Raw genomic sequence first — 13,824 nt, forward strand, 5'->3', positions numbered from 1 at the left:
AATGTGACGATAGCGTTCAAAACAAATTGTACGTAAATAAATTATAAAAACATTTTTTCCAAATTCTAAATTTTAAGAATTATTTAACGCCGGTAGGAGAAATTTTGAATTGCAAAAAGAATCCGGCAAAGGTTAAGTCTAGGTGAACATTGGAAATTCTTATCTTTCGATAAATTCTTCAATGGAATTTTCATAAATTCTTTCGATTTCGGCAAAAATTGATGCTAAAATGCAACAAATTATTCACGTAATAAAATGTGACCCCTCAATTTATTTGTCATAAAATAATCTCAAATAATTAATCATATCATAACATAATTACGCAATAAGTTTAACATTGGAAGAATATTTTAACTAATCCCAAATGCACACATTTTTTGTCAAAATCGTAGCAAATTTCTTTCATTTTTTTCAGACATTTCAGTCAGGATAAAATATATTTCATACAATTTCACTTAATCTCAAGTCGTACTTTTCTTGGCGTTATAGATAATCGTGACTTGTTTAACGCTTTCCGGCGTGTCCACGTCATCCCAGCCCCACGACGTGGATAAGTCGTGGCTGTGATGTCCTCCCGTCGATGTGGTCGCGGTTATGTTACTATTTTTGTCCAATTTTGATTTTTTAGCGACGCTGGGATGCGTTCCGTCTCCCGTGCGAGCAATTCTGGCCAAAATGACGCGTTCGGGGACCGTTTTGAGCTCATAGGCCCATCCTAACCAGGCGAAAAAGTCGATAAAGGCGGTGGAAAAGTTGTGCTTGTAGTCCCCGAGTTCCGCGGCTTTGTAATCAAAAGGGAAGATATGGTGGAAATTGTGCCTTGCGGGGGGAGAAAATAGAGCGTTTTAGAGTCTTGTTTTAATCATCAGGGGCCGCGGAAGGCGTGGGGACACGTGGGGACGTTACAATTGTAGGATAGGGGAGGTTAGGGGTTTGTATAACATGGGGAAGATGAAGGGGACATCGAATAACCGTGGGGGCATGGTCCCACGCTTCCGTGGCCACTGATAAACGTAATAAGACTTAATTTATTGCGTAATTACCACCCTTCGCCCGGCGTTATGATGGAGACCAACTTATTCTCGGCAGGGTTGATGGAACTGGAAAGAGGGGAAGACATTGTTCAAAATATGGATAGTATTTTTTCGAAATACGGGCAAATTTTGAGATTTATGCGAACTTGTTCTGGTTTAAGGATAGCATTTTTGTGAGATAAATGATTGAAAAAACTTGAGGTAAAAACATTTCAAATATTGTAAGACTTGTTCACCTAATTGCGTTTTTATGAACTTTTTAGAAGAGAATTTAATTTCTAAGATAAATTTGATTTCACAGAAAAATTTGAATTTCACCAAATTTCCAAAGTGTGCTAATTGTAGCAGAAATTTTGCATACAATTTCTGGAATAACTTTTGCGTGATATTTCCAAAAATAAATTTTGTTATCATATAATTTCCGGAATATGATGTTTGCACGACAAATTTTGCATGCAATTTCCTGAATAAATTTTCGCATACAGTTTTCCCAAGGTTTACTTACCTGTCATACGGGCGAAACCCCCAGATATGGGCGGCCGAATTTACAAGCCACCTATTAGGTCAAAGGTCAAGGTCACAGCATATATCAAGGGTCAAGGTTATAAATATGTATATTACGTGGCATGCAGGGTGAGAATGTATCGGAGAAGGGTGATATTCCATGCCGTGTAAAAAGTCTCCCCAAAATACGCGATTGGAATGTACGTCGGGATCACGAAACATGTCAGAGTTGTCAACGGCACGAAAAATCTAGACACAAAAATCAAATCCGTCATTAAGGAAATTCTTATAAAATTCGCAAGTTTTGCAAAATAATTTTACAACTTTTGCAAAATAAAGAGACTCCTTAGATCTGAGTAAGTTTACAAAAAAATTGTAAGGTTAATATTTGTCGAAAAAATTATCGAAAAATTCCACAATTTGTAAGGTTGAAGGCCATTATGAAAAATTTAACAAATTTTAGATACACTGAATTGCGTTTAGATGGGTCCTCGGTAGACGAAGTTCACAAACTGCGTAATAATCTACAAGTTTATTATATTTACAATTTCATTTAAATTTTAGAGTTTTGAACAATTATTGTCATAATTATTTTGATAATTTTGGCGGATTTTCAAGTCATTTAGTAAGCTTTTTAAGATCAATATTACAATCAGTAAGTTTAAAAAAAAGTTGTGAGCTAATTTTCCTATGAAATATCTGTGTAAGTTTACAGAATTTACGGATTTTATAAAGCTACCAAGGACTGCGTGAATTAATTGTCTCAATATTTTTTTTAAATTTCACCCACTTTTTCTGAAACATGACGACGGGATCCTGCTCCAAATCTGACATGTCGACAACCTTCCCTTTGGAGCGGACGTGGGGATGTTTTTTGCAGAGGAGCCAACCCATGTGGGCGAAAAAGAAGCCTCTCTTCGCATTGTGGGGGTCGCCGTCCGTCTCGGAAAACTTGTGGTGGACGCGGTGATCTCTGCAAATTTGGGGGAATGATAACATCTTATCAGTTTTATTTTATGGTTCCCTCTACATGTTTATTTTTGGTAGATAGAATTAGAAATCTGGGAAAATTTTTACAGAAATTTTTGAAAAATTACTGAAATTTTCGAAAAAAATTATTTTCATAATTTCAAATTAGAACTTTAACAAAACACTTAGGCGAAACTTTACCTGCGGAACTCTCAGAAATAATTGATTTTTCAACAAATTGAATAATGGTGTCAAACATTGTGCAAAAATTCTGATTAAATTTTGTAATAATGATTTTTTTATATCAATAGCATCTTGAAATTTGTGTTACGATTGTAAAAATTTTTTAAAAATCTAAAAGAAATAATGTCAAGTTTTCTGTTAAATTTTCATAATTATCAAAAATTACCAGAATTTTGCCTAGAAATTTACAGCACAAGATTATTTTTTACATATAAAATTTTGATCTGAAAATTTGTCTTGATTCAAAAACGAATTGATTAAATGACGATACTGATTTCATCTATTTCGACATCTACAATGTATTTGGTTTGCAAAAAAAGTGCATGCGGCGTCAAGTATGTGGTAAAATTTGTATTCTTTCCAGTAAATTTTGAATACACAAATTTTGTGTTGCATAAAATTCCGATTTGTAAAAATCCAGCAAATATTACTTAGCTAACTTCTAAATCTTATACTTGTGTCAAGTTTCCTGAAAAATGTAAAATTCTGGAAATTTTTCGTATTTCGAAAACTTATTCCGCAATTGTTGCTGTGAGTTTAATTTTATTTGTAGTTAATTAATTCGCAATTTTGCACCAACAATGTAAAAATGTTATAATTCCGGGTTACTTAATTCCACCCCCTCATCATCATTAAATACTTAATCTGCATACGTGCAATTTGGTACTTAATTCGCAAAAAAATGCAAGCTGGCGTCCAGCATGCTAAAATTTTAAGGATTATCCTCAAATTTTGAATTCTGAAACTGGAAATTCAAGTTATGCGATTTCAATATATTTAGCAATGTGATTTCAGCTAAAGCGGATTAAAAATATTCCATTAGAAACAAGTAAAAAAATAAGTAAAATTGTGAAATTCAGGAGTTAAATTTCAAGAAATTTTAAGATTTTGGAAAAATTATATTTTATTTTTATTCAAGACAAAATTTGTAATCTTGCGTATTCAGAATTTAAAGGTAAGACTAGAATTTAAGGGTAAAACCTTAAAATTTTAACACATGTTGGACGCCACTTTACATTATTTTGTAAATAAATTATACAATTCTAATTGTGCAGATTGGATTACATCAGCAAATAATGTATGGAAAATAATTCTATCAAACTAACAATGGAGGTCTCCCAACGTATGCTCACAGATTTGGACCAAAGTAGCGTCAATCGATCACAAATATAATTACTATGAAATTTGCAAATGGAACTATCTGCCACTGCGCAGGTTTGGCGGAGATATTTGCATTCAAAGCGGGAAAATTGCGCAGCAGATTTGGAAAATGTAAAATTTGCCAGCGTTGGGGGTGCGTTTTCTCCTCTTTTTATGCAAATATCTCCGCCAAACCTGCGCATTGGCAGATAGTTCCATGTGCAAATTTCATAGTAATTATATTTGTGATCGATTGACGCTAGTTTGGTTCAAATCTGTGAGCATACGTAGGGAGACCTCCATTGTAAGATTTTTACTCCAAAATTATAACGTTTATATATTTTTTGATGCAAAATTGTGAACCAATTAATTACAAATAAAATTAAAATTACAACAAAAATTTTGATGCAGATTCTTGAACTAAGAAAACTTCGAAATTTCGAAATTAATTTTAAGACTTTAAAACTTGTTAGGCTCTAATAATGACTCTATTCATTAAAAACTTTATAATTTTGCTTATTCAGAATTTAAGGGAAACTTTTAGCATATACAGGACGCCAGTTTGATTTTTTTTGCAAAATAAGTACTAAATTGCAGATGTGTAGATCGCATATCGGGTTTAAACCGGATTTTTTTTTACATTTTTGACGCAAAATTAATTAATTAGTTACAAATACAATTACAAAAATCTGTTAATTTTGTATGCCGAAAATATCCGAAAATAGCCGAAAATATACTTCCAGATTAAAATTCTGATTTGTTTCTAGAATTTGTTGGGAAAATAAGACCTGCAAATTGGTGTCAAGCTGTATTCAAAAATTTCAGTTATTTTCAAAATTCTCCAAAAAAGTATAATTTTTAATCAAACAAGTTATTCAAAGGTTTCTTCATAAAAGTCAATTGTGTCCAGATTTGTAGTAAATTTCCTGCGAAAAAATTTGCACATTTTAAATTTTGCATACCTGCACCACTCATGAATACTATTTTGACAGGCGGCAGTCTGCATGGCGGCGAGCATGATGCGCAAGGGGAGGTTCGCCTTGTACGCTTTGTGCGCCCATAAGCGATGAGTTCCGGCAGTGACGCCAAACGCGGACGAGTACGCGAACACAAAACCTGCCGGCAAAAAAGAAATATAAATTAAAGTAAAATTCGGTTTTATTTAGTTATTAAAAAACATCAAATTTTGCACCGGTATTTCCGCCTTGAAATCAAGGATTTCGTTTTTAATACATTTTTTTAAATTTATGTTTCTCAAATTTTCACGTATTTAGTGAATAAAATGAATTTTTAAGTAATGCAACAAATTTTACCAACATTGGTTAAACAAGAAAATTTTAAATTCAAAACCTGTATATGCAAAAATATTGTATTGATAGAATTGCATCAAATTTTTTTTTATCTTCTATTTGTTACCAGTAAATAATTTTTCTAAATAATAAATTCCCGGCGTCAAACTGGGAAATTATTGGAGAGAAATATTTTAAACGTGTGAAATTTTAAAATAATCCCAATTTGGAAAAATGTTGGGAAACTTCACATATCAACAGATTTCCGGGAACTTATTATTTCAAGTTATTTTTTAACCATTGTAAAATCATGTTCCATATAAGGGGATTGAAACATCTGAGAATCGTGATTAATATCGGGTTACCAAAAAAGTTAGTTTATGACGTTAAAATGACAAAAATTAAGCAATTCACGCAGGCCTTGGTAACTTTGTAAATCCGTAAAGTTACAAACTGTTACAAAATTTTGAAAATATTTCTGAGGAAAATTAGCTGCCAAATTTTTGCAAACAAGTGAATTTTATAAAGTTACAATACAAATGACTGTGTGAATTGTCTCATTACTAAATTCATGCAAATCTTCCCAATAAATTTACATTTTTTCACTGCGGGGATCCACTTCCGCAGAGTTACGAAGGTTACAAAAAAGCGGATCGTAATATCTTACATACATATTTCCTGCATAATTTTTACCTTAAATATTTTTTTAAACAGTTTACATAAGTAATACTCCACCAATCAGTTATCAACTCACCAAAAATGATAGTCTGCCAATGAACTTGTCCACTAAACCAGAGGTACAACCCGATGAGGGCGCCGTAATGGAGGTAGATCATCCCAATTATGTTCCTCCATACTAATTCCATCTTGTACTCGTCCTCTCCTCCCCCCACTTCCGGTTGATCTTCTCCCCTTTTCCCCTTCACCCTCATGATAACCCACGCTTATCACTTCCCTCACAAGATAAGGAAAAGTCGAAATTTCAACGACAACAAAAAAACAGCAGCTCTCTCTTCGAACCTACATACAACTACCCGGGTAACTTGGCTTATTTATTCCTTATACCACCGAAGACTTTTCACCACCCCGAATTTCTCCCGATTATCGATCTCTCTTTGTTTCCCACACTCTTCCTCGGGCGTCTCCTCAGAGAGTCAGTAATAACCAACGCCGACTCGAAACCGACACGCAGAGAGCGAAATTCTTCTACTTTCTAAATCTGAACATTTGACACAGGGATTGCAAATGCACACTTGAAAATGCATAAAATAATAACAATAATCCTACACACCCGAGTATTAGATATGCCAAAATGCACCACTACCAACCACCACCCGCAGAATTAATGCATGTATCAAGTCCTATTATTATAGAGAGTCGTCGTCGTCACAATAACCTAGTTTTCCCCTCCTCTCCACCTATTCGAATGGACGACGCTATACTTGGATCGAATCTCGGATGTCCATCATTATCAACGAATGATGATTTGATTTACAGTTAACAACTCGCCTCCGCTTCGTCGTCCCTGCTGAAACTAAGCTCAATTCAACAGCAGGGACAAAGAGGAAGACGTCTAGGGGATAAAAAATCTCGCAGGATCATCTTTACAGCTAAAAATAGCCATGCTACATACCAAGTAGCCAATACTTTATACATGGCAAAACCAGGTGAGCGTCTTGGTCGTCTTCGTCACAATGGACATCGGTTGTACGTGTATTTCTTTCTTAGAGATCTGTGTGAGTGAAGCTGCTGTAAATATGATGGACCATTATCCTCATCATTGATGGATTTCTCATGATTTTTTTAATATTTAGTACCCCGAGGGGTATAAATCTGTAGGTAATATGTATGTATGCGTACCTCTGTTTTTAACTATGTACCTACTGTTGTGTCAATAAATTGTGTATTTATTTATGCATGTGTTAGTGAGTGAGACGGAAAATGCATTAAACATTTTTAGGGGACCGTACGACATGGATGTGACCATATTTTTACTAATTTTTAGAGCTGAAATCAAGCCCATTCACATTGTGACCACGTGGTCCGGCCTCCCAAACGGGTCTTTATTATCTGAATTCTGAGACGAACTTGACTTAATATTTGCAATTTAATAGTTTACTTAATAGGTACTTTGGGATCACTGGGGACGCTCCGGAGAGGATGGGATTTCGATTTTTTTTCGAAATTTTTACTTTATTTGAAATTCATTTTTTGAAATTTTGACATAACAATTAATTAATGGGAAGTACGTTATCGTCTTGATCTCTCAAAAAATTGGAGGCATCTTTTATGCAGGGTCCCTTCTCAGGTGCATACAGATGTCATCAATTTCACTAGAATTACCTACTAGTTGAGAGACCAATGTCAAGACGAAGGTTAAATTTAGTGGTGCTTTATTTTTTTGTGGAGAAAAACAAATTCCAATAATTATTGGGTTCTTATTGTGTGGTGAGAATACAAATATGCACGTAGGAGTTTCGCAGTAGATAATTAACCAGGTGACGCGATATACCATCCACATCGCTGTAAAAAAATCGTCTCATACTAGCAGTAGAATAATTAGCAGAAAGAAATGATATGCTAATATTTGCAAAGTAACGATGTATTGACAAGAATGGAATATTCATGTTAAAATTTTGCAAACATTTTTTTCCATCCCTGTAAAACTTTACATAATTTCTTACTTGACAAAATCATTTACTTGAAAATACGAACATACATACATCATTTAAATTTTAACGATAGGTTTTTTAACTAATTTTGTTTACATTCCCGATTTCAAGACGGACATGGGTTAAAGTTAAATAATTATTTGCTATATGTACAATTAAGTCGTTGCATATATTTATTCACTTCCCGAGACACAATTCTCGCTAATTTATCACATATACTTATATGTATATCTCTATCTAACTTGCAAGATTTTTTGCGAGACTTCGGGGCTTCACAAAATTTTGTATGGAAAACGATGGAACTTAGAAATAACCTAGACAATCGGCAATTTCGAAATTAAGATGCGGACATAATTTCGCACAAGTTTGCTAAAAGAGTTGCAAGACGTTGACGTGAGCACGCCCATTGTTTTCTTGCAAAAGATAAATAAGTCAAAAATGCTGACAAAATAAAAAAATGAGTTAATTCTATTTTAATTTATCGGTACGGGTGACAAACTTCAAAATTTGAAGTCTTTCATAGCTATTTAAACTTTAAATGGCTGTAATTTTCAGCTCTCTTCACTTAATTAGTGCTCCGAAACGGTTTCATTTAAATTGTTCCGTTCTCTTAGATACCCAAAATTCACAGTTCTCTTATTTTCACACTACTGTAACTACAAATTATTGTAATTCTTTGTGTATCCCACGTTCCATAGTCCGCTTTAATTCTAAGTAATTCCCGAGGTAATTAAATATTAACTAGGTGCTCAAAATAGGAATGCAGAGATAACAAAAATGCAGTAAAGGGTCAGCCGTTTATTACTTATTCATCGTATTCAGAGGCCGGATATGTATTTACGAATAATTTTTCCTCATTTTCCTTCCATATTTCCGTAAATGTTACCGCTTAAACAAATTAAATCCTGCACGGAAAATCAGGGAAAAATGTTTCTGATTAAAGTCAGATTCGAAATTTTTCGTATTTTTATGTGCAATTTAACAATTTAAGATGGAAAGCGCCCCTTCCATTTGTTGAGAAGTTATTGTGAAAAAATAGAATATTCCGAGCTTTGTACACTTTGCAAAGTTACGAACTTTATAATGAGACAATTCAGTCAGGCTTTAGTAGCATTGTAAAATCGCGTAAATATGTATTTAATGTTTGCAAAAAAATGCCAAAATATGTACAAAAAAACATTATTTTCCCAAAATTTGTATTTTTGAATATAATTCTGTGAATTTTGTGATACAATGTCTTCAAGGAAAAAATGTCGTCGCCCCACATTGTTGACATATTTATAAAATATATGTATATATTTTTGAAAAAATATGTAAATGATTTACATATTATTCAAATAATAGCGGAAATATTGATATGTCTGAAAAATAGAAATGTGCAACAATGTGAAATAATATTTTGAAATTTCTGTGATCTATGGGTTAAAAATAAATACATATCCGCCCTCCGCTCATCTTTAACAGCTGTGCATTGTTAAATACATATGTAAATGTTAACACTTAAATATGCATTTAACTCTCAGCACGACCATTATTACTTAATTGTATGCATTTCATGTGCATATTTTTTATGCAAATAAATACGTATATTTCACGTGCAGGTGACAATTGACAATAAGATGGGAACCTTATAAAGTTTTTTTTCTTCCCCTGATAATGACAAACTTCAATAAACGCGAAAAAATATACGTAATGAAACTATTTATTTGTGAATTTAATTAATTGTTTAATCAATGTCTAGTTCATGTTTGGATGAATATAATTAATCCATTATGCAAATAAGGAAGGAAGGAAGGACAATTACTTAATTAAAGAAAAGAAAAATATATGTATCCTTCGCAACTTATGCGCATTGTTTTTCGTAATTTGACATTTTTTTAGATGGATAGAGAGACCTTTTCAGTTGAGTAGGTTTTTATCTATGCTCCTGACAATTTCCTAGAAATTATTGATTAATTTGTTTGCAAAATTGTGGAAAATTTTATGGAAATATTTTTTCGTATGCTTGGAAAATAAAATAGAAATAAAATATCGCATACATATTTTTGCATTGCGAGAGTTACACGCCAGGTTTAAAATTTTGCGAATTTAAGGTTACAGGAGTAAGTTAGGTCAATTATGTGTTTACATTGTTGAGGCAATTAAGGTACTTCTTTGTAACTTTGCAAAATCCGTGCGTTTTTGTAAAATAAATTTATAAACGTTTACAAAATAAAAAGACGCCTTTGATCTGAGCAAGTTTATAAAAATTTGGGAGCTAATTTTCCTCGAAAATATTTGTAAAATTTTGTAAAATTCTGGAAGTTTATAGAATCTACGGATTTTACAATGTTACCAAACCCTAGGTGAATGTCTCATTATAAGATTCGTAACTTTGCAAAGCTTACAAAGCTCGGAATAGGATTATAATTTTTTCGGAATTACTTCTACATTACATGTACGTTCATGTACATGTACATTACATGTACGTTACATGTACATTTCATGTACATTCTGTGCATGAAACTACGAAAAATATCGAATTTGACTTTAATCGGAAACATTTGCCATGATTTTTCACACATGTCTTAATTTTTAAAGAGGTGACATTTATGCAAATTTGGAAATGGAATATGGCAAAATTGTTCAAAAATTGGCATGTGTAAATTTCCAAGAAATTAATCATAACTGAATTTCCTGAAACACTCAACCTACGGCGACCTACGCTGTTCATCTGAGAATTTAAATTGGTATACAAATTTATGAAAAATATCCCATTTGGCGTTAACATTTTACGATACATTTTATGAGTCAGACAATTAACGAAAGGTGTTGATCAATCCGTAAAATCGGTAAAATCTTACAATTTCATATGGATAAATATTTCCTTAATATTTCACTCAAGCTGCGTAATTTTACAGAGTTTATAAAACAAGTGCTGGACGTCATCAAAGAAAAATGTGTTCCGAACAAAAGTTTAGTTTTGTCATTGTCCAGAATCGAATTCCGCAAAGATTAATTAAAAAAATAAATGGTTATTTGTTTATGTAGAAAAAAACTTTAATAATTTGTAAAATCTCGAAAAAAAATTTGAAAGAATTTGGGCCTATTAACAGGGTAAAAGCCTCGCGATTTCTGAGAGTGCGACATAGTTAACAACAATTCAATGCAAGATTTTTAATAATTGTGACACTTGGTTTTTTGAATTTGTCTCTGGCATCCGGTGCAGCATTTACTTATTCCGCTTTTGTTATATTTACAAATATGCAGATAAATAGATGTCCAGTCTCGGAACTCATTTTTAAGATGAGCTCCATTCCATTTCACTTCCTTGCTAAAACTCGGACGAAGCAGACGTGCTCTCTGCTCCCACCAAAAATTTATTATTTTATTTCGTTTTTTTCAGTTCAGAGTGAAATTTTTTTGATAAGTGTTTAATAAGAGGGGGTTTTCGTCGGGGGAGAGGTCTGGGTAAGTTTTAGTTTTAGTAATGAGTCATTATCATCGGTGCACACTTGCTAGTTTTTATTTTTGTTTTGATCGGTTCGCTACCTGTTTGACCTTATTTTGATGAATTTTTATTTCCGCTCCATGTTTTTAGTTCACCAGATGAGGAAGACGAACAGACGCCCAGTGTTGAGTTTCAGTTCGAATCAACGCCAGCCGTGACGACTAGTCCGCCAGAACAACTGAGTGCGACAGAGCTGCGAGCCAGATATGAAGAAGTGGACATCGACGAGGCGGTTGGAAGTTTGGAGCAAGTTTCGATATCGTCAATGCCTCAACGACAAGGCCGTCCAGTTGGAATCAGAGGAGGAGTGATGAAGAGGTTATGGGGCCATCCATTGGTGAGAAATTAATTGTTAATTAATGATTTATTGATTCGCTTAATTACGTCAAATAAGTAATACGAAAATGATGTATTTTTTAGGACGAGCGTGGAACATTCGGTGGGGACAGCTCCAAAGTCGAAGCCCATGGGGATGTGGGCGAACCTACGAAGAAGGTGGTGGCTGAAAAACCAGCGGTCGAGGTGTCTCCGACCAGCAGTGTGGCAAAACCAGCGTTTAATTTCGGAATGAGAGCACCCACACCTGCCCGACCTCCCCGACCTCCTCCACCGGCTGTTGAAGATGAAACTGTTGTTCTTCTCCCAGAAGAATTATCAGAACCAATCGAAGCTGTAATTCCCCCTGAAGACTTGAAACCTGTCGTGGTTGGACAAGAAGCCCCGGAAGAAGGACAAAAAGAGCAGGAACAAGTCAACCCGATTGGTGATGAGGCAGAGTCCAGTCATTTGATAATCTCCAGCCATGGGGACTACATCGACTCTCTCGAAATCAAAGCTTAGTAGCGGGGCGGTCGGGACATCAAGTTCAGGTCGAGGACGTGGCAAAATGGCTACTGAAGAAGTAGAAAACAAGGCTCCATTGGGACAACAGCCTGCAGCCGCTGCTGGGACAGAGGAAGCCCAAACTTTAGCGTCTCAACGTGATCGAGCTCCAATGATTCGACGAGGAGCGAAGGGCGAGGAGTGAGTGAATCATGCTCATTTAAACTTTTTCGTTAAATTAGTACACTGAGTGATTAATGGTTTGCTTGCAGAATCGCAGCGGCCACGAATTACATTCGGTTAAGGTTTATCGGCAACTGCACGATTCACGAATCCCATGTGGATTTCGATCCTCCCCTCGACAGCACCATGATGAAGAACCGATCGGTGCGGGCCGTCATGGGAGATCGCACGTACACCTTCGATGGACGAATGCTCTTTACCACCGTCAAGTTCGATGAGCAGCTAAGTTGCTTGACTGACTTTATGGCAAGAACTAAGAATAATAAATTGTTAAATATTGATTTCTTTAGGTTACCGAATTGAAAGGGTTTCATCCCAACAGTCCAGATACCGAATTGAACATCATTCATTACCGTCTTCTTGAAGGATAGGCCGGCTTACACGATGATCCAGTTCATCAACATCATGTTCAAAGAAGGCGTTGGGTCGTGTAATGCGGCGTCGAAACTATTACGATGTCAAGGGCGTCAAACACAAGTGAGGCTTGCTTTATTTGTGAAGTTTCAAGTTCAAAGTTTTCATATTTTTTTTCTTGCCCTGATCACAGATTAGACATTTGGCCAGGATATTGCATCGCCGTGGATGAGCAAGAAGGTGGTTTAATGCTTTGTTTGGATGCATATCATCAAGATGGTTTCCTGGCGAAGGACGCGATGAGATGCATCCAAACAAAGCATTAAACCACCTTCTTGCTCATCCACGGTGATGCAATATCCTGGCCAAATGTCTAATCTGTGATCAGAGCAAGAAAAAAATATTAAAAGCCATTCTGACCAAGTAGAATTTGGAGATGGATAATGTCCCCCTCACAATGAAGGCGCGGACCAGTGCTTTGATCGGTATCGGTATGTCCCGATACCGTACCATCGGGAATCGGAACGGTACGGAACGAAATGGTCCACTGTTCCGAAAAAAGAAATCGGGAAATCCCGATTTCGGAACGGTACAAGCCAATGTTCCGATAAGTTCGGGACGGTATCGGGATCGGTATTCCCGATTGCGTTCCGAAATTTTCGGAATATACCGAAGATTTTTTATTTTGTTTTTCATGTAGAGATCCTTTAATGTTACTCCAAGATAAACTCTGCATTAATGAAACCAGTGTAGCCTGTTTTAGCCTGAGTTAGCCTGTTCAATTATGCGTCAATTGCAAATTATGATTTCTCAAACTTATACAACTTGAAATTAATTTTGTCAAAAAATAAATAAATTAAAACTCATGGCGTGTCTTAGGCCTCTACAACTTCTTAAGAGGAGGCACATGAGCAAGTTTGAACACTTTATAAATTTTAGTTAGCAATATCAAAACGCATTTACTTAAGGGACGGTCCATAAATTATGTCACGCGGGAGGGGGGGGGGGTTTAAGGCTCTAATGATATCGTGCCTATGTGACACATGTTAAAGGGGGGGGGATTT

General features: G+C 35.1%; 2 protein-coding genes across 2 annotated transcripts; one reads left to right on the plus strand and one right to left on the minus strand.

The window, feature by feature from the left end:
* Window positions 1-242: 242 nt before the first annotated feature.
* Window positions 243-6,874, minus strand: LOC110858815 (acyl-CoA Delta(11) desaturase). Its single transcript, XM_022107703.2, has 7 exons — window positions 5,934-6,874; window positions 4,853-5,006; window positions 2,329-2,511; window positions 1,656-1,787; window positions 1,540-1,590; window positions 1,044-1,100; window positions 243-819 (listed from the first exon to the last, which is right to left on the minus strand). The coding sequence occupies exons 1-7, from the start codon at window positions 6,109-6,111 to the stop codon at window positions 462-464; spliced, it is 1,113 nt and encodes a 370-aa protein (XP_021963395.1). The 5' UTR covers window positions 6,112-6,874; the 3' UTR covers window positions 243-461.
* A 5,082-nt stretch (window positions 6,875-11,956) lies between these two features.
* LOC118438524 (protein piwi-like) lies at window positions 11,957-12,777 on the plus strand. Its single transcript, XM_035858971.1, has 3 exons — window positions 11,957-12,364; window positions 12,436-12,652; window positions 12,697-12,777. Exons 1-3 carry the CDS (start codon window positions 12,144-12,146, stop codon window positions 12,775-12,777), a joined length of 519 nt encoding a protein of 172 aa, XP_035714864.1. The 5' UTR covers window positions 11,957-12,143.
* Window positions 12,778-13,824: the final 1,047 nt, after the last annotated feature.

This window comes from Folsomia candida, unplaced genomic scaffold (genome assembly GCF_002217175.1).
Source record: "Folsomia candida strain VU population unplaced genomic scaffold, ASM221717v1 Fcan01_Sc022, whole genome shotgun sequence".
NCBI classification, from domain to species: Eukaryota; Metazoa; Arthropoda; class Collembola; order Entomobryomorpha; family Isotomidae; genus Folsomia; species Folsomia candida.